The sequence below is a fragment of the Carcharodon carcharias genome, chromosome 3, assembly GCF_017639515.1.
Source record: "Carcharodon carcharias isolate sCarCar2 chromosome 3, sCarCar2.pri, whole genome shotgun sequence".
In the NCBI taxonomy this organism is placed as follows: Eukaryota; Metazoa; Chordata; class Chondrichthyes; order Lamniformes; family Lamnidae; genus Carcharodon; species Carcharodon carcharias.
In genome coordinates this window covers 143,134,050-143,161,522 of record NC_054469.1, presented here as the reverse complement: position 1 = coordinate 143,161,522, position 27,473 = coordinate 143,134,050, and the positions used below count along the sequence as shown (strand labels likewise).

The following is a 27,473-nucleotide window of genomic DNA, read 5'->3' as shown; positions in this document are numbered from 1 at the left end:
ATAAATAGTTAGCTAGACACGGTTGGTGTGCTGTAAATGCAGCACATGCGAGATGGTGGAAGTATTGTGATTTCAAACAACCAAATCTGCAGTCACTGTCTGCAGCTCAAGGAGCATAAGAATTAGGATCAGGAGTGACCATATGGGCTCTCAAGTCTGCTCTGCCATTGAATATAATCATGGCTGATCTTCAGCCTCAACTCTACTTTCCTGTCAGCTCCCCATATCCCTTATCTTGTGACTGTGCTCCCATATTCTAGATTCCCCAACCAGGGCGGCAACCTTTTTGTCTACCCTGTCAACCCCCTTCAGAACTCTTGTATGGTTCAATGAGATCACCTCTCATTTTTCTAAATACCTGAGAGTATAGACCCAATTTACTCACCCTCTCGTCACGAGACAATCCCCTCATCCCAGGAACCGATCTAATACCTTTGCTGTTTTGCCTCCAAGGCAATCCTTCCTTAAATATGGAAACCAAAACTGCACGCTACACTCCAGGTGTGGTCTCACCAAAGCCCTGTACAATTGTAGCTAGACTTTGCTATTCTTGTACTCCAAGCCCTTTGCAATAAAGGCCAACATGCCATTTGCCTCCCTAATTACTTGCTGTACCTGCATGCTAACTTTGTGTTCCTTGTACAAATACACCCAAGTCTCCCTAAACATCAACATTTGTAAATTTTACGTCTTTTAAAAAATATTTTGGTTTTCTATTCTTACCACCGAAGTAATTAACCTCTCACTTCCCCACATAATACTCCATCTGCCACCTTGTTGCCCACTCACTTAACCTGTCAATATCTCTTTGCAATCTCTTTCTACTGTCCTCATAGCTTACATTGTCACCTAGCTTTGCATTATCAGCAAATTTGGGTACATTATTCTCGTCCACTTGGTATAAGTCATTAATATAGTTTGTAAATACCGGCACCAGCATTGATTCTTGTGGCACTCCACTAATTGCCTGCCAGCTTGAAAATGCCCTTTTTAACCGAGCCTCCAGACATACTAATACATTACCCCCAACTCCATCAGCCCTTATCTTGCATATTATCCTTCTGCGTAGCACCTTATCGAATACCTTTCGGAAATCCAAGTACACTACAGCCATTGGCTTCCTTTTATTGCCCTACCACTTACATCCTTGGAAAACTCTAAGAAATTTCTTAAATGTGATTTCCCTTTTGTAAAACTATGTTGACTCTATAAGATCATACTATGATTTTTTAAGTGCATTGTTAAGTCTTCCTTGATAATAGATTCCAGCACTTTCCTTAAGATTGATGCCAGGCTAACTGGCCTGTAACTCTGTTTTCTTTCTCCCTACTTTCTTGAATAGCGGTATTACATGTGCTAACTTCCAAGCTGCTGGGACTGTTCTAGAATCTAGGGAATTTTGGAAAATCATAACCAGTACATCCAGCATCTCTGCAGCTATCTCTTTTAGAACCCAAGAATGCAGCCTTTAGGTCCTGGGGATCTGTCGGCTTTTAGTCCCTTAAGTTTCTCCAATATGTTTTCTCTGCTGATTTTAATTATCTTCCTTTTCTCATTCCTTGTAATCCCTTGGTTTCTCTCTATATCTGGTATGTAATTTGTGTCTTCTTCTCTGAATGCAAATACAAAATGCTTGTTGGCTTGGCCTAAATGGCCAAGTGGTTATGGTACTGGGCTTGTAACCCCAAGATCAAGAGTTCAAATCTCACAATGGTAACTATGAAACAATGTAACTTCATCTGAAACAGATGGAAACGTGTTTGTACTCGAAAGAGTTACAAAATGCTTGTTCAATGTATCTGCCTTTTCCTTATTCCCCATGATAATTTCTCCTGTCTCTGCCTCTAAGATACCAAAATTTACTTTAGCCACTCTCCTTTTTATATACTTGTTAAAGCTCTTACAATTTGTTTTTATGAGTGAATGAAACCCTTTTTGGTTTTTGAATGCTGCTGGCTGTTCCCAGGGAGCTCTCAGTGCTATATTTGTGTAATCAGTTGCTCCTGTGGAAATCCAGCGCTGGCAGCGAATCCCACAGCTCTGACTGCCTGGCTCTCAGGGTCTGTGGTGAATCACACAAATTCATTGACCCTTGTGAACATGGTATTGGTGACCTCCCTGATGCACTTGTGAGTGGCTGACTGCAAGATGCCATACATGCCCTCCATAGAGTCCTGGAAAGACCTGCAGGTGTAGAAATTCATTGCCGCAGTGACTTTTAAAGCTCTCAATCCAAGAGGACATAGGTCTTCCTGAGGGAGCTGACATAGGTGAGTAATGGAAGCCTGTGACATCCTCAGCCATCTCTGATATTGCCTGTCTGACATTTGTTGGTAGTTATACTGCCTGTGGCATATTCAATTATGTGCCAATGCTCAATGTCACACTGGCCCCTAGCTGCCAGCATCCTGAGCGACCTGACTCTCTGCTTGCGCCACTTGTTGGTGTTCTGGCTGTTACTGTGCCTGGCCCTGGGTCACCCTCTGCTGGTTCCTCTGCAGCCATGCCAAAGATAGCAGAAACACTGGGTGCACTTGACCCATCTTGTCTGTCCAAGATTTTTGTTTTATTCATAGGATGTGGGTGTCGCTGGCTAGGCCAGCATTTATTGTCCATCCCTAATTGCCCCTGTTCAGAGGGCATTTAAGAGTCAACCACATTGCTGGAGTCACATGTAGGCCAAACCAGGTAAGGATGACAGATTTCCTTCCCTAAAGGTCTTTAGTGAACCAGATGGGTTTTTACAGCAACCGACAATGCTTTCATGGTCATCATCAGACTTTTAATTCCAGATTTTTATTGAATTCAAATTTCACCATCTGCCATGGTGGCATTCAAACCCAGGTCCCCAAAGCATTACTCTGGGTCTCTGGAATACTTGTCAGTGACAATACCACTATGCCACTGCCTCCCCATAAACTGCAAACAAAAGGCAGGCAAAGATTTGATCAGTGCCTCCCACTGTTCCCTGATGGCCTGGAAGAAAACCTGCAGGGATGCATTGATGAACTTTGGGATCACACTTTGTCTGTGGTTGGACATACTACAAAAGATTTAGTGGGGCTATAGCAGGTGAGAATAGGTGGGGGGAGTAGTTCAAGGAATTGAATGGGGTAGCTCAAAAGAGGGTAGGGGAGGAGCAACAACTTCACTTAAATAAGCTCCTCCAAATCAGGGAGACTATGTTGCTGGATGACAGGGAGTGGATGCTTGTCCAGGTGATCTTTAAATTTGGCACCCAAACCTTCAACTGCATGAGGTAAGGCAGGGCTGGCGCTCTCCTGCCTGTCCCAGTCACAAGAGCCAGGCTGCTCGACCAGCAATAGCTAATTGGTTGGCTGCTGCATGATCGCATGTGGTCAGCCATCCTGCCTACGACCAGATGGTTCTGCCATTGGAACCCACGATGCAAGAGGAAGATTCCACCCTTACTTCCTGTCTAGTTTACTCTCTTTCCCCCTTTTTAGTAATTTTTTGGGTGCTCTTTGTTGATTTCTAAAACATCTCAAATCCTCAGGCTTATTACTATTCTTTGCAACATTATAAGCCCCTTTTTTTAATCTAATACAATTCTTAACATTCCTAGTAAGCCACGGGCGGATCTTTTTGGCTGAGTTTTTGTTTCTCAGTAGAATGTATTTTTGTTGAACATCTTGAATCATTTCTTTAACTGTTTCCCGCTGTTTATTTACAACCACACCTTTCAGTTTATTTAGCAATTCAACCTTGGGCAGCTTTCCTCTCAAACCTTTGTAATTGTCTTTGTTTAAGATTCTTGATTGGGACTGGAATATGAAGCTTTCAAACTTAATATGGAATATAATTATATTATGATTTCTTTCTCCCAGAGGATCTTTTACTATGAGAGTACTAATTAAATCCGCTTCATTGCACAATGCTAAATCTAAAATAGCTTTATCCCTAATTGATTCCACAACGTATTGTTCCCAGGAAACTGCCTGAAAGAATTCTACGCATTCATCTTCTAGACTACTATTGCCAATATGATTCAAAGAACTTCAGCTTGGAGTTGTTGGGCTGGAGGCTGAGCTGTAGATATTCAGGGAGGGGGAAATGTTACCTGGAATTTTATTGCAGGAGACAGTCACACCCCTTAGATTAAGCAGAACTTAAGAGTTGGTCAGAGACAGAAGAATGTGACTGCAAGTCAGGAGGTACAGGGATCAAGGATGTAGTAATAGAGCAGCCTCAACACTTGATTTTGACAACAGTTATGAGGTACTTACTTCCTCCATGGATGAGAACAAGGACTGCAGGGTGGATGGTCAAACTTTACCGAAGAACCATAGTGTGCAAGGCCATTAAAATGGAAGCAATGAAAAGGGATTTGGTAGTGATAGGGGGAAGTATAGTCAGGGGAATAGATTCAGTTCTCTGCAGATGCATAGGTTGTGTGCCTGCCTGGTTCCAGGGTTAAAGACATCTCCTTGCAACTGGAGAAGAACCTGGAGGGGACAGAGGAGGATCCAGTTGTCATGGTTCACGTAGGAACAGACAACATCGGTAGAACTAGGAATTATGTTTTGCCCAGAGAATTTGAGGCGAGAGGGTCCACAGTAAAAAGCAGAACCTCAAAGGTGATAATTGGATTGTTAACTGAGCCATGGAATGGCATAGAGATAAACAGATTAGAAAGTTAGATGCATGGCTGAAAGACCTATGTGGTAGGCAGGAGTTTCCTTTCATGGACCACTGGGGAAAGAGGGCGCTGTTTTGTTGGGATGGGCTCCAACTAAACTCAGCTGGACCAGCAACCTTGCAAATTGAATAACTAGGACAGTAGACAGGGCTTTAAGCTGAAAAAGTGGTGGCAGTGGATGGAAGGATTCAGAAAGGAGAATTTCAAAAGTAGCAAGGAAAATGTTCAGTCTGCAGAGCAACATTTTCGGGTTAAAATAAGCTGAGTGGATCAGGAAGAAACAGTGAGAGCAACCAAGTCAATATAGTATTAGTGACTAAGGTGACCTCAGGGAAAATTTTTAAAAAGTCAAAGCTAAAGGCACTACATCTGAATCCACAAAACATTCTCAACAAATTAGATAAATTAATAGCACTGATAGACATTAAAATGTTTGATCTAATAGCCGTTAGAGAGGCATGGTTGCAGATTGACCAAGGTTGGGAACCAAATATTCCAGGATAGTTAACCTTTAGAAAAGATAGGCAAAATGACAAAGGAGGATGGGTAGTCCCAATAATAAATGATGGAATATAGATGGCACAGAGAAAGTCTTAGCTCAGAAAATCAAGAAATAGTATCAGTTTGGGTGAAGTTAAACAGCAAGAAACAGAAAATATTTATGAGAGTTGTTCACAGGACCCTGAACAGTAGGTGCAGTATAGGGCAAAGCATAAGTCAAGAAATTAGAGGCGCGTGTAATAAGAGTCATACAGTAATCATGGGGTCTTTAATCTTCCTCTAGGCTAGCCATGACAAATTTGCAGCAACAGTGTGGAGAATGAGTTCTTGGAATATACACAAGATAGTTTTCTAGATCAGTGTGTCAAGAACTAGGGAACAGACTACTTTGTATCTAGAATTGTGCAATAAGAAAGGGTTAATAACTTTGTAGGGCACCTAGGGAAGACTGACCATAATACGAAAGAATTTTATACTGAGTCTAAAAGTGATTTAGCTCATTCTGAAACCAGTATTTTAAATCTAAACTAAATAAACTGTGTAGATGTGTGAGGGGTGAGTTGGATAAAGTAGATTGGGAAGCTACATTAAAAAATATGACAGACAAGCAATGACTAGTGTTTGGAGGATTAATACATAATTTGGAACAAATGTACATTCCTAAGCACAGAAACCCCAGAGAAAAAGTGGTCCAACTGGGGCCAACAAGAAGAATTAAAAATAGCTTGCTGATTACCATTTAGCGCCCTCCATCAGCTGATGAATCAGTAACTCTCCATGTTAAACACAACTTGGAAGAAGCATTGACAGTAGTAAGGACATAAAATGCACTCTGGGTGGGGGACTTCAATGCTCATCACTAGGAGTGGTTCAGTAGCACCACTACCTGCTGATGCTGAGTTCTGAAGGACATACCTGCCAAACCGGGCTTGTGACAGGTGGTGAGATTTCCAACAATGAGGACAAATCTACATTACCTTGTACTCGCAAAACTACCTGTCACAAATGCATCTGTCCATGATAGTATTGGTAGGAGTTACCACCACACAGCCCTTGTTGAGACGAAGTCCCATATTCACATTATGGAAACACTCTATTGTGTTCTGTGGTACTATCATCCTGCTAAGTTGAATAGATTCAGAACAAATCTAGCAGCTCAAAACTGGGCATCCATGAGGCATGATGGGCCATCAGCAGCAGCAGCAGCAGAATTGTATTCAATCACAATCTGTAACCTCATGGCCCAACATATCCCTCACTCTACCACTTCCATCAAGCCAGGGGATCAACCTCAATTCAATGAGGAGGGCTTTTCAGGACCACGACAAGCTGGGGAAGATAGAACACAGCATTTTAATTGTATGCCAAACAGCAGAAGCAGCATGCGATAGAGCAAAGCAATCCCACATTCAAAGGACCAGATTAAATCTTTGCAGCCCTGCCACATCTGCCATTGGACAGTTAAATAACTAACTGGAGGAGGAGGCTCCACAAGCATCCCTATTCTCAGTAATAGAGGCATCCAGCATATCCATGCAAAAGACAAGGCTGAGGTAATTGCAACTATCCTATGGGTGGCGGGCAGGTGAAAAGGCCAAGCCGCCTTTGCAATTTTGCGAAACCTCATCCATGGGTGGGATGAGGTTTCGATCTGCCATTAAAAAATTCAATCCTAATTTCTAACATGTCCCCACACGTGTGACAGTTTTTTTTTAACATTTCAAAAATCTTCATTTTTAATTTTCAAAACTCATCATCTCCCTGAGGCAGCCTCAGGGAGCTTTTCTAGCATGAACCCGCATGCATGTGCGAACTTGTACTCTCGCCCTCCTCCCCTACTCCCCACACAGGCTGTGCCGAACACTGAAACACATGTTTCACGCTGGGCAGGGCTTAAGACCATAAGAATTAGGAGCAGAAATTAAGCCATTCGGCCCATCGAGTCTGCCCCGCCATTCAATCATGGCTGATAAGTTTTTCAACCCCATTCTCCCACCTTCTCCCCAAAACCTTTGATCCCCTTACCAATCAAGAATCTATCTATCTCGGTCTTAAATACACTCAATGACCTGGCCTCCACAGCCTTCTGTGGCAATGAATTCCATAGATTCACCACTCTCTGGCTAAAGAGGTTTCTCCTCATCTCTGTTCTAAAAGGTCTCCCCTTTACTCTGAGGCTGTGCCCTCGGGTCCTAGTCTCTCCTCCTAATGGAAACATCTTCCCCATGTCCACTCTATCCAGGCCTTTCAGTATTCTGTAAGTTTCAATCAAATCCCCCTCATCCTTCTAAACTCCATCGATTATAGACCCAGAGTCCTCAAACCTTCCTCACATGTTAAGCCTTTCATTCCTGGGATCATTCTCGTGAACCTCCTCTGGACCCAGGGCCAGCACATCCTTCCTGAGATACAGGGCCCAAAATTGCTCACAATATTCTAAATGTGGTCTGACCAGAACCTTATAAAGCCTCAGCAGCACATCCCTGCTTTTTTATTCTAGTCCTGTCGAAATAAAGCCAACATTGCATTTGCCTTCCTAACTACCAACTCAACCTGCAAGTTAACCTTAAGAGAATCCTGGATTAGGACTCCCAAGTCCCTTTGCACTCCAGATTTCTGAATTCCCTCCCCATTTAGAAAATAGTCTATGCCTCTATTCTTCCTACCAAAGTGTATGACCTCACACTTCCCCACGTTGTATTCCATCTGCCACTTCTTTGCCTATTCTCCGAACCTGTCCAAATCCTTTTGCAGCCTCCTCAATACTACCCGTCCCTCCACCTATCTTTGTATCATCTGCAAGCTTAGCCAGAACGCCCTCAGCTCTTTCATCTAGATCATTAATGTATAAAGTGAAAAGTTGTGGTCCGAACACTGACCCCTGCAGAACTCCACTAGTCACTGGCCGCCATCCTGAGAAGGACCCCCTTAACCCCACTCTCTGCCTCCTGCCAGACAGCCAAACTTCTATCCATGCTAGTACCTTGCCTCTAATACCATGGGCTTTTATCTTACTGAGCAGCCTCCTGTGTAGCACCTTGTCAAAGGCCTTCTGGAAGTCCAAGTAGATAACATCCATTGGCTCTCCTTTGTCTAACCTGCTCATTACCTCCTCAAAGAATTCTAACAGATTTGTCAGGCATGACCTCCCCTTGATGAAACCATGCTGACTTTGCCCTATTTTACCATGCACTTCCAAGTATTCTGAAATCTTATCCCTAATAACGGACTCTAAAATCTTACCAACGACCGAGGTCAGGCTAATCGGCCTATAACTTCCCGTCTTTTGCCTCACTCCCTTTTTAAACAGGGGAGTTACATTAGTGATTTTCCAGTCATCTGGGACCCTCCCTGACTCCAGTGATTCCTGAAAGATCACCACTAATGCCTCCACTATCTCTTCAGCTATCTCCTTCAGAACTCTGGGGTGTAATCCATCTGGTCCAGGTGATTTATCCACCTTCAGACCTTTCAGTTTTCCTAGTACCTTCTCCTTGGTAATGGCCACCATACTCACCTCTGCCCCCCGACTCTCTTGAACTTTGTGGATGTCACTCGTGTCTTCCACTGTGAAGACTGACGCAAAGAACCTATTTAGTTCCTCCGCCATTTCTTTGTTCCCCATTACTACTTCTCCAGCATCATTTTCCAGCGGCCCAATGTCCACTTTTGCCTCCCTCTTACCCTTTATATATCTAAAAAAAACTCTTGCAATCTTCTTTTATATTACTGGCTAGTTTACCCTCATATTTAATCTTCTCCCTCCTTATTTCTTTTTTAGTTGTCCTCTGTTGGTCTTTATAGGCTTCCCAATCCCCTGGCTTCCCACTGCTCTTCGCCGGATTGTATGCTTTCTCTTTAGCTTTTATGCTGTCTCTGACTTCCCTTGTCAGCCATTGTTGCCTCGTCCTCCCTTTAGTATGCTTCTTCTTCCTAGGGATGAATTTTTGCTGTGTCTCCCAAATTACTCCCAGAAACTCCTGCCATTGCTGTTCCATTGTCTTTCCTGCTAGGCTCATCGCCCAGTCAATTCTGGCCAGCTCCTCCCTTATGCCTCTGTAGTTGCCTTTATTCAGCTGTAATACCGTTACCTCTGATTCCAGCTTTTTCCTCTCAAATTGCAGGGTAAATTCTATCATATTATGGTCACTTCCTCCTAAGGGTTCCTTCACCTTAAGCTCCCTTATCAAATCTGCCTCATTACACATCACTAAATCTAGAATTGCCTGTTCCCTGGTGGGCTCCACCACAAGCTGTTCCAAAAATTTATCTCGTAGACATTCCACAAATTCCTTTTCTTGGAATCCACTACCAACCTGATTTTCCCAGTCTACCTGCATATTGAAATCCCCCATGATCACTGTAACCTCGCCTTTCTTACACAGCTTTTCTATCTCCTGGTGTATCTTGTGCCCCACATCCTGATCACTGTTCGGAGGCCTGTACATAACTCCCATTATGTTTTTTTTTACCTTTGTGGTTCCTCACACAGATTCTACATCATCTGACCTTACATCATTTCTTGCTATCGATTTAATTTAATTTCTTACTAACAAAGCAACCCCACCCCCCCCCGTCAACCTGCCTATCTTTTCGATAGGATGTATATCCTTGTATATTTAGCTCCCAGTCCTGATCCCCTTGCAGCAATGTCTCCATAATTCCCACCATATTATATCTGTCAATTTCAATCTGCGCCACAAGTTCATTTACCTTATTTCGTATACCGCGTGCATTCAGATACAACACCTTCATTCCTGTATTTCCCATCCCCTTTCTCATTGTCGTCCCTTTTTCTGATGTGCTTGAAATTAGATTCCTAGCCCTTTCCAAACACTCTGTCCTATTTTGTGTTCTGGAGACTTTAATAGCCTCTCCTGGGCTCTCCTTTCTTTTCAGTTTTTTTTTAATTAGCCCGCCAGCATGAAATCGCGGTCCGGCCCCAATCACGGGTGGCAGGCTGCTTCCCGACCACTCCCATCCGCCCCCACCGAGCCTGCCTGATGAGGGTAAAGTCCAGTCCACTGTTTCTAAACTTCACCTGGCTGGGTGACACATTTCGCTCCCCCCTTTGAAATCAACCCAGTCTGGTTTATTTTAAAATGCAAATGTTCCATTGACACCTATGTTTCTAAACTTCCCCATGTTTACATAATTAACATTTCAAACTTAATCTTTCTTCTTAGATCAAAGCATCCATACTAATTCAGTTAAGTCTCTCGCAGACACACAAACACAAACACAAACACACACATCCCACTGTTACTGTATTTTACAATAAATTCCAATAACATTATGAGAATTATTATATCTTCTTGACACAAGGTACAAGTCAGGGGTGTGATGGAATATTCTCCACTTACCTGGATGAGTGCAGCTCCAACAACACTGAAGAAGCTCGACACCATCCAGGACAAAGCAGTCAGCTGGTTTGGCACCTTATCCACCACCCTAAACATTCACTTCCACTACCACCAGTGCCTAGTAGCTGCAGTGCTTACCATCTATCAGATGCATTACAGAAAGTTTCTTCAGTAATACCTCCCAAACCCTAGAATCACACTTTGGTTTTTCCTCAATTCTCCACTTGTCCTCTTTGCAGCATACCATGATGTTCCAACCTCTTACCTCTCCTTTAAAATCTTCATTCGCTACTGCCCACCCAGGTTTTTCACAAAAATATTTTCACTGCTTCCCTCCCTCAGCCTCTGGACCGATAAAACATCTATCAAGGAGCCACTTTATAAATGAGCCAAAATGTAAAGAACTTTGCACAATCTTCCCCAAGTGGGCACTACAAACATCAATTGGCAATCTGATGGACCTAGTTTCAGTACACAGCCGACGAGGCACTTGCCAACTGAGAGTCTGGGGGCACAGGAGATCCCAACATTGTTGCTGACCAAGAGGTGGGCAGAGGATTCAACCCTTATGAGGCCCACAATCTTCTGGTGCAGTCAAGGCTTGGCCTAGCTTGTGGTCTTTCCAGTGCATTCCATAGAAAAGTTACAGCATAGAAGGAGGCCATTCGGCCCATCTTGTGCATGCCAGCCTGAAGACACCCAGGTGCCTTTTCTAATCCCACCTTCCTGCACCCAGACCATAGCCCTGCAGCTTACAGCACTTAAGGTGCAGATCCAGGTACTTTTTAAATGAGTTTCGAGTTTCTGCCTCTGCCACCAACTTGGGCAGTGAATTCCAGACACCCATTATCCTCTGCGTAAAAAAGTTCTTCCTCATGTCCCCCCTACACCTTCTGCCACTTATCTTGAATCTATGTCCCCTGGTTCTAGAATTCTCCACCAAGGGAAACAATTTTATCCTGTCCACTCTATTTATTCCCCTCATAATTTTGTACAACTCAATCAAGTCACCTCTCAGTCTGCTTTTTTCTAAAGAAAATAACCCCAACCTACCCAATCACTCCTCATAGCTACACTTTTCTAACCCTGGCAACATTCTTGTAAACCTCCTCTGCACTCTCTCCAGAGCTATTACGTGCTTCCTGTAATGTGGTGACCAGGACTGCACACAGTATTCCAGTTGTGGCCTCACCAGTGTTTTATACAATTCCAACATTATATCCTTACTTTTATATTCTATACCTCTGCCAGTGAAGGAGAGCATTCCATATGCCTTCTTGAATTGAATTGAGTTGAAGGGTCATGAGGACTCAAAACGTCAACTCTTTTCTTCTCCGCCGATGCTGCCAGACCTGCTGAGTTTTTCCAGGTAATTCTGTTTTTGCCTTCTTTACAACCTTGTCTACTTGAACTGCTGCCTTCAGGGACCTGTGTACTTGTACGCCAAGATCTCTCACTTCATCTACCCCTCTTAGTATATTCCCATTTATTGTGTAATCCCTGTAACTGTTTGACCTCCTTAAATGTATGACCTCACACCTCTTGCCTTGGTTCCTGCCTAATAAAATTTTTATCAATCACTGTTTTACATTTTTCAACTGGCCTAGCCTCACCGGTTTTTTAGGGGAAAAAGTGTTCCTGATTGATACCACTGGCTGTTTCAGAAAATCAAACCGGGCAGATAATCATTTTGCAGAAATATCGAGTGTAGTAAATTTCTCTCAAGCAGCCAGATTGCACTGCATCTTCCTTGATCAGTAGGGTGCTGGTAATGTAACTGGACTGGCAATCCATACAGCACGAGTTCAAACCCCACTATGATTGAAAATATGAATTCAGTTAATATAATTCTGGAAATAAAAAGCTGGTTTCAGAAAAAAATAATAACCATTAAAAACTCACTCAAGTCCTTTAGAGAAGGAAACCTGCTGCCCTTCCCTTATCTGGCTTATGTGACTTCAGTTCCACTTAACTGCCCTTGCCAGCCACTCAGTTGTATCAAACACCCCTCTAAGAAATAATCAAATGAACTTCAGCAGTTCATGACCACCTTCTTAAGACAACTGGGGATGTCAATAGATGTCAGTCTTGCTAGTGACACCCATTCACATCCTGAGAATGAATTAAAAAAGCAGCATATTCAAACTCAATCTTATGCAGTCATCCAAACAGAAATCTGAGACAATCTTGTTACAAATGTAAATTAACTGAGCTAGCTGCTCTTGATGTAGCTTGATAACAATATAGAACAAGTTAATACTCAACAGTTCACTATAATCATTTAAATATTTTTCAGGATTACCACAAAATCTCGGTTCCTTTGCAATTTCTTAGATCAAAGATGATTGCTTTAATTTTGAACTTATATTTTTAGCCTCCTTCTATCACTTCCAATGCATTTCATTCAATATATTTTGTTTGCCCGTTTTAATTCATTTAATTTTTGAAAATTGCTATGTAAATTAATCTCCATTTTTAATGACCATATTTATTACTGGTACAATATTTTTAAGCATGGTAATTTACAAGAAAAAAGAAATGTGTGCCCAAACTTATTGGAATAATATTTATTTTGAAAGCTATGCAAAGAAAACTTAGTGCAGGACTATATAGGCAAGCAGAAGTGCTGGATCTGGGACGTACTGTCACTTATTGAAATATGTAGAATTGCTACTAATTACAAATAATCATTAAAAGTAATCTCAGCAGGAATTTACATTAGTTTGTGTGTCCTGGACATTATGTTGACTAATAGTTGTAAGGAAAAGAAAAATATCCAACTGTATGTAGCAGTGATTCCCTGTAGTCTATTAGATTTATGACAGTAGTGCACTGGAAAGATCATGGGATACTGTCCCCTCTATTTTTTAGATGTAACATGATGTAACAAAGTAACATGATGGCCTAAAGGAAAGGGTATCTGCTAAATCCTGATGATTTTTTGTTTAGGGATTTTTCAGGAGAACCATACAGAAAAACCTTCATCCAGCCTACAGTTGTAAATATGAAGGAAAATGCATCATCGACAAAGTAACAAGAAATCAATGTCAGGAATGCCGGTTCAAAAAATGTATTGCTGTTGGCATGGCAACTGACTGTAAGCAACTTTCATATTGATATTTTGGTTATTTACTGTTTTCCACTTTTAAAAATGACTTATTTCACTTTCCCTTCCTTTAAGTTGATTGCTGTACACCATTCCACGGATGTTTACAAGAGCAATTACAGTTAAAGAGTATAATCCTTAGAATTCTCTCCCAATGTGTAAAGCAAATGTTGGAAATGATTAGAGGGCAAAAATAGCATCTGAAGCAGAAAAATAGACAAATTTTTCAGTAGCAGGGAGCAGAGTCGGAGGGCGGAGTTCCAGAGAAGTGAGTATAAAAACCCTTACCTTTAGGATTCGCAGCCTGGTTCCAGGGAGTAGAATCGGAGGGTGGAGTTAGTGGCATACCGGTAAATCTTGACCTGATTGGCTGGTAGAGAATCTACACTGAACTTGAAACTAAAACATTGTTAAACTAATTAAACAAAATAAATTAATCACTTAATTAATAAGTAGAGGGTATCTAGTCCAGAATCAGGGGATTACTGTTCTTAGAATTTAGCATTTATAGTAGAAATCTAGCCCTAGGGAACATATAGTTAATAAGGAGTCAATAAGCAGTTATTAGATTTAAATTAATTTATTAAATAGTTCTAGAAATGGCAATTGCTGGGGTGAAGTGCTTCACGATGTGGGAAATCTGTGACGCTTCAGGTGTCCCGGACAACTACGTCTGCAGGAAGTGTACCCAATTGCAGCTCCTCACAGACCGCATGGATCAGTTGGAGCAGCAGTTGGATGCACTTAGGAACATTCAGGTGGCGGAAAGCATCATTGACAGGAGTTTTGGAGACGTGGTCACACCCAAGGTACAGACAGATAGATGGGTGACTGCTAGAAGGGGTAGACAGTCAATGCAGAAATCCCCTGTGGCTGTCCCCCTTTCTAACAAGTATACCATTTTGGATACTGTTGGGTGGGATGGCCTATCAGGGGAAAACAACAGCAGTAGCCAGAGCAGTGGCACCACGGCTGTCTCTGCTGTTCAGCAGGGGGGGTCAAAGCACAGAAGAGCAATTGTCATAGGGGACTCTATAGTCAGGGGCTCAGATAGGCACTTCTGTGGTCATGAAAGAGACACCAGGCTGTTATGTTGCCTCCCTGGTGCCAGGGTCCAGGATGTTTCTGATCGGGTATGGGACATTCTGAAGGGGAAGGGAGAACAGCCAGAGGTCGTGGTACACATTGGTACTAACGACATAGACAGGAAGAGTGACGAGGTCCTGCAGTGGGAGTTCAGGGAATTAGGCAGAAAGTTAAAAAACAGGACCTCTAGGGTTGTAATCTCATGATTACTCCCTATGCCACATGCCAGTGAGGCTAGGAATAGGAAGATAGTGCAGCTAAACACATGGCTGAACAGATGGTGTAGGAGGGAGGGTTTCCAATATCATTGGGAGTTCTTCCGGGGCAGGTGGGACCTGAACAAGAAGGACGGGTTGCATCTAAACTGGAGGGGCACCATTACCCTGGCTGCGAGGTTTGCTAGTGTCACTCGGGAGGGTTTAAACTAGTATGGCAGGGGGGTGGGAACCAGAGCAATAGGTCAGCAGGTGAAATAAATGACTGGGAACTAATGAATATGGCCGGTAGGACTAAGAGGAAGAGCATGCAGGGAGAAATTACTGAACACAGTGGGACTGGCGGTCTGAAACGCATTTGTTTCAATGCAAGAAGTATAACAGGCAAGGCAGATGAGCTTAGAGCTTGGATTAATACTTGGGACTATGATGTTATTGCTATTACAGAGATTTGGTTGAAGGATGGACAGGATTGGCAGATAAACATTCCAGGATTTAGATGTTTCAGGCAGGATAGAGAGGGATGTAGAACTGCTGGTTAAGGGGAATATCACAGCTGTACAATAGGAGGACACCTATAGCGAGGCTATATGGGTAGAACTCTGGAATAGGAAGGGTGCAGTCACAATGTTGGGGGTTTACTATAGGCCTCCCAATTGCCGGCGGGAGATTGAGGAACAGTTATGTAGGCAGATTTTGGAAAATGTAACAGCAATAGGGTTGCTGTGGTAGGTGATTTTAACTTTCCCTATATTGACTGGGAATCACTTAGTGCTAGGGGTTTGGATAGTGCAGAATTTGTAAGGTGCATCCAGGAGAGCTTCCTGATACAATATGTAGATAGTCCAACTAGGGAAGGGGCAATACTGGACCTAGTATTAGGGAATTAACCCGGCCAGATGGTCGATGTTTCAGTAGGGGAGCATTTCGGGAAAAGTGACCATAATTCAGTAAGTTTCAAGGTACTGGTGGATAAGGATAACAGGAGTCCTCGGGTTAAGGTGCTTAATTGGGGGAAGGCTAATTATAACAATATTAGGCAGGAACTGAGGAATTTATACTGAAGGCGGATGTTTGAGGGCAAATCAACAACTGACAAGTGAGGGGCTTTCAAACATCAGTTGATAAGAATTCAGAACCGGCATATTCCTGCTTGGATGAAGGATAAACATGGCAAGTTTCAGGAACCTTGGATAAAGAAGGATCTTGTGAGATTAGTCAAAAAGAAAAGGGAAACATTCGTAAGGGCTTGAAGGCTGGGAACAGATGAAGCCCATGGAGAATATAAAGAAAATAGGAAGAAACTTAAGCAAGAAGTCAGGAGGGCTAAAAGGGGTCATGAAAAGTCACTGGCAACCAGGATTAAGGAAAATCCCAAGGCCTTTTATACATATATAAAAAGCAAGAGGGTAGCCAGGGAAAGGTTAGGCCCACTCAGGGACAGAGGTGGAGACCTATGTGCGGAGCCGGAAGAAATGGGAGAGATACTAAATGAATACTTCTCATCAGTATTCACCAAGGAGAAGGACTTAGCGATCGAATTGTCTAGGGAAGAGTGTGTAGATAGCCTGGATCATGTTGAGATCAAAAAAGAGGAGGTGTTAGGCATCTTGAAGAATATTAAGGTGGATAAGTCCCCAGGGCCAGATGGGATCTACCCCAGAGTACTGCGGGAGGCAAGGGAGGAGATTGCTGGGGTCTTGACAGAAATCTTTGTATCCTCACTGTCTAAGGTCCCAGAGGACTGGAGAATGGCCAATGTTGTTCCATTGTTTAAGAAGGGTAGCAGGGATAATCCAGGAAATTACAGGCCAGTAAGCCTTACGTCAGTGGTAGGGAAATTATTGGAGAAGATTCTTCGTGATAGGATTTACTACCATTTGGAAGCAAATGGGCATATTAGTGAGAGGCAGCATGGTTTTGTGAAGTGGAGGTCGTGTCTCACTAACTTGATAGAGTTTTTCGAGGAAGTGACAAAGATGATCGACGATGGAAGGGCGGTGGGTGTTATTTACATGGATTTCAGTAAGGCCTTTGACAAGGTCCCTCATGGCAGACTGGTACAGAAGGTAAAGTTGCACAGGATCAGAGGTAAGCTGGCAAGATGGATACAGAATTGGCTTGGTCATAGAAGACAGTGGGTAGCAGTGGAAAGGTGCTTTTCTGAATGGAGAGCTGTGACTAGTGGAGTTCTGCAGGGATCAGTGCTGGGACCTTTGCTGTTTGTAGTATACATAAATGATTTGGAGGAAAATGTAACTGGGCTAATTAGTAAGTTTGCAGATGACACTAAGGTTGGAGGAGTTGCAGATAGTGAAGAGGATTGTCAAAGGATACAACGGGATATAGATCGGTTGGAGACTTGGGCGGAGAAATGGCAGATGGAGTTTAATCCAGACAAATGTGAGGTAATGCATTTTGGAGGGTCTAATACAGGCAGGAATTATTCAGTAAATGGCAGAACCCTTAAATGCATCGATGGGCAGAGGGATCTGGGTGTATAGGTCCACAGGTCACTGAAAGTGGCAACGTAGGTGGATAAGGTAGTCAGGAAGGCATATGGCATGCTTGCCTTCATTGGTAGGGGTATTGAGTATAAAAGCTGGGAAGTCATGCTGCAGCTGTATAGAACCTTGGTTAGGCCACACTTGGAATATTGCGTGCAATTCTGGTCGCCACATTACCAGAAGGATATGGAGGCATTGGAGAGGGTGCAGAGGAGATTTACCAGGATGCTGCCTAGTCTGGAGGTTATTAGCTATGAGGAGAAGTTGGAGAAACTCGGATTGTTCTCACTAGAGTGACGGAGATTGAGGGGCGACTTGATAGAAGTTTACAAAATTTTGAGTGGCATGGACTGAGTAGATAGTCAGAAGCTTTCTCCCAAGGTGGAAGAGTCAATTACCAGGGGACATAAATTTAAGGTGAGTGGCGAAAACTATAGAGGAGATCTGCGGGGCAAGTTTTTTACGCAGAGGGTAGTGAGTGTCTGGAATTCGCTGCCAGAGGAGGTGGTGGAAGCAGGTACAATAGTGGTGTTTAAGAGGCAGCTTGATAAATACATGAATAAGATGGGAATAGAGGGATACAGACCCCGGAAGTGCAAAATGTTTTAGCTGACGGGCAATATGATCGGCGCAGGCTTGGAGGGCCGAAGGGCCTGTTCTTGTGCTGTACTTTTCTTTGTTCTTTTTTCTTTGCGATGAAGGGATTCAGCTACTTGAACTTCAAAAGGACATGGACATGTTAGTGGATTGGGCAGACAAGTGGCAGATGAAAACAAAAACAGAATTACCTGGAAAAATTCATCAGGTCTGGCAGTATCGGCGGAGAAGAAAAGAGTTGACGTTTTGAGTCCTCATGACCCTTCAACAGAACTAGGGACAGATGAAGTTCAATGCAGAGAATTGTGAGGTGATTCGTTTTGGCAGAAAAGATATAGTGAGACAGTATAGAATAAAGGGAGAGCCTCTAAAGAAGCTGCAGGAACAGAGGGACCTTGGTGTATACATACATAAGTCATTGAAGATGGCAGGGCATGTTGAGAGAGCAGTTAATAAAGCATATAGTTTCTTAGGATTTAATAATAGGAGCTTTGAGTACAAGAGTAAGGAGGTCATGTTGAACTTGTATAAGACACTAGTTAGGCCTCATCTGGAGTACTGCATCCAGTTCTGGGCACCACACTTGAAGGCATTGGAGAGAGAACAGAGGAGATTCACAAGAATGATTTCTGGGATGAAGAACTGTATCTATGAGGATAGATTGGAAGGTGTGGGACTATTTTCCTTGGAGAAAAGAAGGCTGAGAGGAGACTAGATAGAGGTATTCAAGATGCTGAGGGGTCTGGACAGGGTAAATGGTGAGAAACTGTTCCCACTCAAGAGAACATCAAGAACTAGATGGCACAGATTCAAAATAATTGGCAAAAGGAGTAAATGTGATGTGAAGAAAAACATTTTCACCCAGAGGGTGGTTGGAGTCTGGAACAAACTTCCTGAAAAGGTGGTGTAGGCGGGTTCAATTGAGGTACTCAAAGGGGAATTGGATTGCTACCTGAAAAGAGAGACTGTGCAAGGTCACGGTGTTAAGACAGGGGAATGGGACAAGGTGGAATGCTCTTTCAGAACCAGTGTGGACTCGATGGGCCAAATGGCCTCCTTCTACACGGTAAAGATTCTGTGATACTGTGAATCTGCTGAGTTTTTTTTAGCATTTCCTGTTTTTTATTTTGGACTTTCACCTTTTGTGGTTTTTTTTTTACCTGTAAGTGCTTGGTAATTTATGAACTTTTGAAGATCTGATTCAGAAAAATTCCTGAAATCACACCAGTGAGAGAGCCTGTTAATCTGGCATCAGTAACATTATTGTAATTATGTTAATGTAGTAACAGGAGGGAGAATAATGATATAGAATGTAGAAGGTAGAGTGGTAATTTTGTTATTTTGTTTCTTTGCGTAACTAGTGGTGTTGGATGATGGCAAACGGTTAGCAAAACGTAAACTAATAGAAGAAAACAGAGAAAAGAGACGTCGAGAGGAACTGACAAAGGTGCTTGTAAACAAACCTGAGCCAACAGAGGAGGAATGGGAACTTATCAAAACAGTAACGGAGGCCCACATGGGCACTAATGCTCAAGGAAGTCATTGGAAACAGAAGCGAAAATTTCTGGTATGTTCCTCACTGGCAGATATAATATTAGACAGAATTTGTTCATTCCCAGCATTCCCTGAAATAAGCAGTGTCCTTTGCTTTTCTGTAGTTTGCAAAGGTTTTGGTGATATCCAACCTTCATCGCCAAAGTTTTTGAGAAGGAAACAGTTTCCACAGATAAATAGAGAAGCTGTGAGAACATTCTTCAGTACTAAGAGGCTTAAAATGCAGTTCAAGTAAAAGCGAGTGTTAATGTACTTTTCTCATTCACACAGTGGATATCATAATCACATGAGTCAAAAAGGTGAAGTCTGCAAGTTTTTGTCCAATACAGCAGGGAAACACAAAGAAACGACGGCTTATTTGTGTCAAAAAAGTGATAAGATTGGGTAACATTATATATGGATTCTTTGTCAGAATTATAATACAATGTAGGATGTCTTATTGGGATGATTAATCAATCTTCCCTTCTATTTTCTAATTACTTATCAAACTCATTTTAGCAACTACTCACTTAACATTTTAGTTGCGTTCCAGAAGCGAATCGAGTTTTCCCATCACAGCCAATGTGAGAGCTGTAGTTAAGTTCCATGGGACCTTTCTTGTCAGAGAAAAAAAATAAAAACATTATATGCTGTAAGTTGAAATACTGTATATTCCCAAATTTCTATATTCATAAGTGAAATAACATTTAGGATAAAATAAATTTAAAAATATGAAAGATAAATGCTAACTCTTTCTACTTAGCTCCCGCTCACCAACTCTCTCCCATTTACCTATTCTCTCCTGCTACCCGACTTCCCCTGCTAGACGCTTCCTCCCAATCACCATCCCCCACCTGGCTGACCCTCCTGCTTATTGTCTGTTCCACTTCCCTTTCCTAAATCCTTGCTGTGAGCGAAGGCTCAGGAGAGGGGCAGTGTGAAGGAGGAAGTGAGTGAGGGAATGAGAGGAGCTGCAAGCAGGAGGGACAGGGAGAGAAGCGGTGAGCATAAGGGATGGCAAACTGAAGGGCGGGGACGTGGGAGAGTCTCGGGAGCAGGAGAGGTCACTCCAAAATAGTGCCAATCGGGTCATGCAATGCTACATTGGCCCTGGTGCAAAACAATGCTAAAGCAGACATCCCAACACTTAAGTGCGCATGCCAGCCTCATTTTATCCATGGCACTAAAACGAAATGAGGCCGCTTAAAATGGGAACTTACTGTACTTGCCAGTTGATGCCTGAATAGACACAAAATCTGGCAACATATATTATCCACTGATCACATACAAGATGTTGTTCCTGCATTCCAAATTTCCCGTGAGTCAGCGTGAACCGACCACTGGTAAGATTCTTCTGGATCACACTTGAAAGTTGTAGAATCTAAATTCCTGGCAAACTTCTCATTACCTCAGCATCATTTGACCCTGTGTATGAAGTTTGGAATCATACTTCAGAATTTTTTTTTAAGTGATATTTAGTGTAATAATTATGGTTTTATTTAATGAGTAATGTACCTGTAAGAATAATACTTGTTAGGTAAGATCACGTGATCTGTAGTAACCAAAAAGGAGAGTAGTGTGGGCTATCTCAGCAGTCAGTGTAGAGATAGAGTTGAAAGCATATGTGTCGTTGCTGCTGAGTATATTGTAAATAAACTTAATGTTTCCATCCAAGAAGTGCCTGTTGATCAATTCTATCATTAATAGTACAACTCGACCACTCTACAACATTTAGTTTTATACATATTCAACAGGTGAGCTGACCACAAAGTTACTTCAACAATCACTCAAACTTCTCATTATCCTCCCATCTTCCCCTTTACTTCCATTCTCTCAGCTTAGAGGCAAACCCGTCTCCATCTCTTCTCCCTGCAACCCTCCCCCACCCCCCAACTCCAGTTACTAGAAGTGCCCCTTCACCCTGATCCCTGTCAGTTCCCACAGGCTTTCCAGCTCCCTGATATTCTTCGACCATAACTCCTACGTGACTTTGTTGCTTTATCCCAGGATTGGATTCAATGCTGTATTAATCTGTTACAGACCCAGGAAACCCCATATTCAGCAGTGTCTGGCCCTGCAATAAGGTAGCAGATCCGGCTGCTACTGCAGCTGAGATGGATGTTATCAGTCAATGAACCACAAGTGACTTTTTTTGGCCAGATCCCTGGTTTACAGGCCCGGCAGCTACAGATTTTGATGCATCTGACAGCCCCACTGGATGAGGTTCATCTATTAAAAACCTATTTATAGACCTAATGGACTTTCCCCTTTTCCAAAAATTTCAACGTTTTAACTGGAAACCCTATGAACAAATGGCACCTAGCATCCTTGGAATCAGAGGATAGCATGTCACCTTCTTCATTGAAAGAAATGAGTGATGAAACTGACTTTTTAAAAAGCAGTTGATGGTGCAATGATAATATGGCAAACTTAATGTTAAATGCGTTAATCAATGTTAGTACTTATTGCCATAATAGAATAGCATATTGAGAAATGGAAGTTCACAGATAATTTCACAAAGCAATATTCACATGTATCATTTTGTTCATTCTGTAGCCTGAAGATATCGGGCAAGCGCCAATAATGAATGCACCCGAAGGGAGCAAGGTCGACCTGGAAGCATTCAGTGAGTTTACAAAAATTATCACACCCGCAATTACAAGGGTCGTGGATTTTGCCAAAAAGCTACCAATGTTCTGTGAGGTAGGATTTTTATTTCTTTATTTCTTACACCTTTTTTAATAGCATGTTTGAATCTCACCTCCCCATCGTCATCCAGCTGGGTGTGACTGCACTCACCTGGGTCCATTCTTATCCACCTAACCATAGGTGGAGAATCACCTCCAGTGGCTTCTCTTCCCACTCCTGCACCATTATCTCGGATGTCCCACAAGTATCTATTCGAGGCCCCTCCTACGTTTCATCTGGGCTGCCCCACAGTGACATCATCCAAAAACACATCAACTTCTACATGTACATTGCCAATACCCAGCTCTATCTCATCACCACCTTGTTTGACCCTGCCACTGTTGCTAAATTATCCGACTCCTTGCTGGACACCCAGTACTGAATAAGCAGAAGTTTCCTCCAATGGAATATTTGGAAGACTGAAGTCATTGGGTGGAATTTTTCCAGAATTGCACTAAGTACGTTGGTGGGCAGGTAAAATGGAGTCCTACCCGCCGACGAAAATAGCGGGTTTTCACGCATGTCTTTCCAAGCTCGCCTCATTATTTATGCACTCCTGGGAAACACGCTGTTTTCATGGCGAGCGGGCTTTCATTCACCTGCTCGCCATCACCCCGCTGTTGCATCATGCTGGCTGCCATCTTTAAAAGGCAGCCGCCAGCAAAGCACTTATTGCCACCAGTTCACCACCGCTCCCCAGGAGACATGGCCAGCAAAGGAAAAAATACTGCGGCCCCCCACTTCAACAACGGGTCCCTCGAGCGACTGCTGGATGCCATGGAGGCCCGACGGGATTTGCTCTACCCCCACTCTGGCCGCAGGATGGGCAGCAATGTCACCAACCTGGCTTGGAAGATGGTGGCAGTGGTGGTCAGCGCATATGCCCTGCAGAGGAAGACAGCCACCCAGTGCCGCAAAAGGGTGAAAGATCTCCTCCATTCCACCAGGGTAAGTCACTCTTTTCATCGCTCCCAACTCTCACACTCACAAACCCATCACACACCCACAGGTCCCTCATTCACTGTCGGTGCAAGGGACATCACCGTTCACTCTCTCACATTCACCGTCATTGTCCTCATCCCATCCGTGGGACCTCTCATCACCCACACAGGGCAGGCATACTTATCATCTGGCCCGGCAGGTGTCCTGATACACTCTCCCCATCCCTATCCATACAGGACAAACTGGCACACAACAAGAGGGAAAGGTCACAGATAGGTAGAGGGGATGCTGGAGATCAGAATTCTGACAGAATTCAAAAACAGAGCCATACAGCTGGCCTGCGATGACCGGGACTAGTCCTGTGCTGACATTAAGATCAGCGCTGCTCTACCATGTGAGGATCCAGCAGTGCAACATGCATCAGATAACCATGCCATGTGTGATGTGTCCTCTTTCACAGGCCACTGCCATGCACTAATTATCTCCCCTTGCTTTCACAGGCACATCTGCCAAACAGGCGACAGAGTCCACGACCCAGGGCCTCCAATCAAGCCCCAAAGAAACCTCTGAAGAGAAATCTGAAGGCACCCTCCCTGAAGTCCTATCACAGCGCTCACCCACACTCTCCACCAGTGCAGAGACACACACCTCGGTGGGACCTAGCTTTAGAGTAGCCTTGGGATCACAATCTGGTGAGCACATCGCATTTCATGATCCACAGCAGGTGGAAGCAGGGACTTCCCAAGACCCAGCACTCTGGGGACTGTTGCACTCCTCAGATTGCAAGGCACGATGGAGGAGTCCATCCGTCTTCAGGCTGAGGTGATATTGCCGGCATTGCAATGCACCGAGGTCAACACTGGCAGGATGATGGCCGCCATAGAGACCTTGGTCCTGGACATCGCTCCTGCACTACTGCATGGGCTTAACTCCATCACTGATGCCATAGTTGGCCTCCAACAGTGTGTATGTGAGAGTGGTGCCAGGTAGCTCGATCTCACTCCAGCTACCCCTTGCGCTCACAGAGTCAGCCAGGGGCCCTCGGGCACCCATCGGGAGGAGAATCAGCTGGTGCACACTCTGGGGCCATCCACCCAGGTGACTCTGGGAGTGACCGGCCCATCCAAATCCTATCTTCCTATGATCTCCACAGATCCAGCTTCACAGGTCAAGTAGGGTGCCACTGCCACAGCAAGATGCCAAAAGCATCCCAGGGCCCTCCAAGTCTCAGCCTTCCAGAGGATGCCCGCCCAAGTCATCATAGACAGGGTGTCACAGTCAGCAGGCTGCCTCCACCTCCGCTGTGGATATCCAGGGAGCACCAAGACGTAGTGGTAGGGTTAGGAAAGTTAGGTAAAAGTAGTTGCACAGTCTGGGAAAGGGTGTCAATCACTTGTATATACTGTTCATTATAGTCAATAAACTCCTAAGAATGCCTCCCTGCCTATGGCTCCTTGTTCTTGTCACTCAGATGTGAAACCTTTCTGCACAAGGTAAAAGGCAGGTGTCTCAGTCCAGGGCCTCTTCCCTGTGCTCTGTGCAGCCTTCAAACCAAAGTGATGGTCCAGCCTGACACTCCCTGGAAACATTACTGATGCCTGCACCTCAGTGGTGCTAGTCATTGCTGCCAGAATGTAGTGGACAGGCACCACAGAGTTCCCTCATTCTCTCTGTGTGCTCTCAGCACCTTTAAGGTGGGGCTGACCCCCATCACGTCAGCATCTTTGAACAGTAATGCTGTGCACCAGCTCCTGAAGGGCTGAGGTGCTGAAGGCAGACACAGCATCAGATATGTTTAAAGTTTCACGGCTGCATCTCTGAGATGGCCCTGATCATGGAGCGCAAGCAAGCTGCCCTCGGCCAGACAGGAGTCAGACATTCTCAGAGGCTGTGTGAAGATCTATGGAGTATCCTCACTGCATGTTGTCATCATCCTCCTGTGATCGCGTGACTATTAGGGCCTCCACTGTATCTCCATGACAGGAGCATTCTCACAGAGGGTATTGGCTCTGAGATAAGCCAGACTGGAGTCAAACGTTCACAATTGCATTGTGAGGATCTATGGGGATACCTCACTGCATGTTGTCATCATCCTCCACTAATCTGGCAGCTATGAGGGCCTCCCAAGTGCATCTGCCTCGTCCAGCCAGTGCGAAAGCCTCATCCCCGTCGTCACCACCCAGGACCCTCTCACCCTCATCACCGTCAGCGTCCTCCTCATCGGAGGAGATGTGCAGCTCCTCCATCTCCTCAGCCAGTTCCTCTCCCAGTTGCAGTGCCAGGTTGTAAAGGGCGCAGCAGACAATGAGGATGCGTGGAACCCTTTGCGGACTGTATTGCTGGGCTCCACCAGACTGGTCCAGCACCGGAACTGCATCTTCAGCATCCCGATGGTCTGCTCCACCAAGTTGTGAGCTGCTGTATGAGCCTCATTATAGCATCACTCTGCTGCAGCCTGAAGCCACCGCGTGGTTGTCATCAGCCACGGCCTCTGCAGGTAGCCCTTGTCCCCAAGGTGCCAACCCTGCAGCCTCTGTGGGCCCTGGGATACTTCAGGGATCTGCGAGTGACTCAGGATGTAGGCATCGTGCACACTCCCTGGAAATTGTGCGCAAAGCTACAGAATGCGTTTCTGGTGGTCGCATACCAGCTGTACGTTCAGTGAGGGGAAGCCCTTGCAGTTGATGAAGTCCACTGAGTGTAGCGATGGAGAACTGAGCACCATATGAGTGCAGTCAATCGCAGCTTGCACCTGTGGGAATCCTGAGATCAGGGTGATTCCAATGGCCCTTGCATCCTGGCTGTCCCGGTCCCGGGCAAAATGCACAAAGTTGTGTGCCATGGATAAGATGGCATCCGTGACCTCATGGATGCATTTGTGGGTGGTGGATTGTGAGATCCCACAGATGTCACCTGTGGAGCCCTGAAAGGAGTCACTGGCATAGAAATTAAGCGCCACGGTCACTTTCACAGCCACTGGCAGTGGATGCCCTCCATGTCCTCTTGGTGCCAAGTCCTGCAGTAAGTGGCAGATATGAGCCACCAGGTCCCTAGACATGCGCAGTTGTCGGTAACACTGGTTCTCAGTCATCTGACGCTATATAGACCCTGGATGTCGCTAGGCGCTGACCAGCCACGGCTCGCTGTTGCTCCTGGGCAGCGTGTGCGGGAGCCCCTGCTGCCCCTTCTTCATGAGGTTGCTGCTGCTGCCTTTGTATGGCCAGGTGCCTCAATCACTCTCTCCACCGTCTTCTACAGTCTCTATTGGCCATCAGGCATACAGCTAGGTCACCAGGATCCATGATCCTGACCTGGTCCTCCTGCAGCATGAAAGAGAGAGAGAGACGTGGTTATCATGGCTGTACTTAGCACCTTTCCTGGCCCCGTGTCATCGCCCCTTAATGCTTCCCGGAGAGTGCTGTTCACCCCTCGGTTGGCCAGAGATGAGAGTGCTGCACGGCTGCCCTGTCAACCTGTGACATGGGGGAGACTGGTCCAAACCAGGATGCTGAGATTGCAAGGGGCTGTGAGCACCTCCAGCAGTGCCTACTATATGGCCAGCATTGCCGAGGAGATTATACAACTGCTCCGCAGTCCAATAAAGTGATGGCAGGCTCGAAGTCTATGCAGGGCGGTGTTCGGCAAGGTATGGAGCACTTGGTGGCCCTTTGGTGTATCTGCGTTGCTTGCCTGGGCGGGCAGGCTGGGAGCCTGACCAGAATCATATCACTGTGGCTGTGCCTGATCTGTCACTTATAGAGGCATGGTCAGTTTATACAGGTATCCCTAATGTGCAGCCACTTCCCTCACATACCCTGCCCCCCACCTCGATTGGCTGTGCATGAGATGTTGCGCCAGGGTAGCACCTGACAACCCCCCCCCCCACCCCGTCAGCAGTCGCCTCTGAGGCTGGCCAGCGCTTGCCCCTGGACACCCCACCCCCCTCAGCAATTGCCCTGGGGCCAGGCATCAGTTGCCCCGAGTGCCCCTGAGGCCTGTAAACAACAGGCAAACTGTGGAGAATGCAGCTGCTCACTCACCTCAGTTCCCCTAAAGTGAAGGCCGCCAAGTGCTCGTTGCCTGTGTGCTGTTGTGAACCATGTCCCGCTGATGTGGATGGACAATACGGAGGGGGTCCAAGAGCCTGGCAGGATGGCCTTTTAATTATATGCTGATGTATTACAATTAACTGCCCGCCAACCAATGGCAGGAAACACGGCCCAGCGTCGTCGGGCTGAGCGGACGATCACGTCATCATGAAGCAGGTCCTGCCGT

General features: G+C 44.7%; 1 protein-coding gene across 10 annotated transcripts in view; it reads left to right on the top strand.

Annotated features, from left to right (window-relative positions):
• Nucleotides 1-27,473, top strand: part of LOC121275843 (thyroid hormone receptor beta) — a 238,376-nt gene that overhangs the window by 181,730 nt on the left and 29,173 nt on the right. For 9 of the 10 annotated variants that reach the window (XR_005942575.1, XM_041183544.1, XM_041183543.1 and 6 more), the window contains 3 exons: nucleotides 13,474-13,621; nucleotides 19,397-19,602; nucleotides 22,125-22,271. Coding sequence is in view for 9 of the 10 variants with exons in the window: in XM_041183544.1 (XP_041039478.1) it covers nucleotides 13,474-13,621; nucleotides 19,397-19,602; nucleotides 22,125-22,271 (501 nt within the window). In the remaining variant the exon portion in view is untranslated. The remainder of the gene's footprint in view (nucleotides 1-13,473; nucleotides 13,622-19,396; nucleotides 19,603-22,124; nucleotides 22,272-27,473) is intronic. The other variant, XM_041183549.1, reaches the window with a different exon arrangement.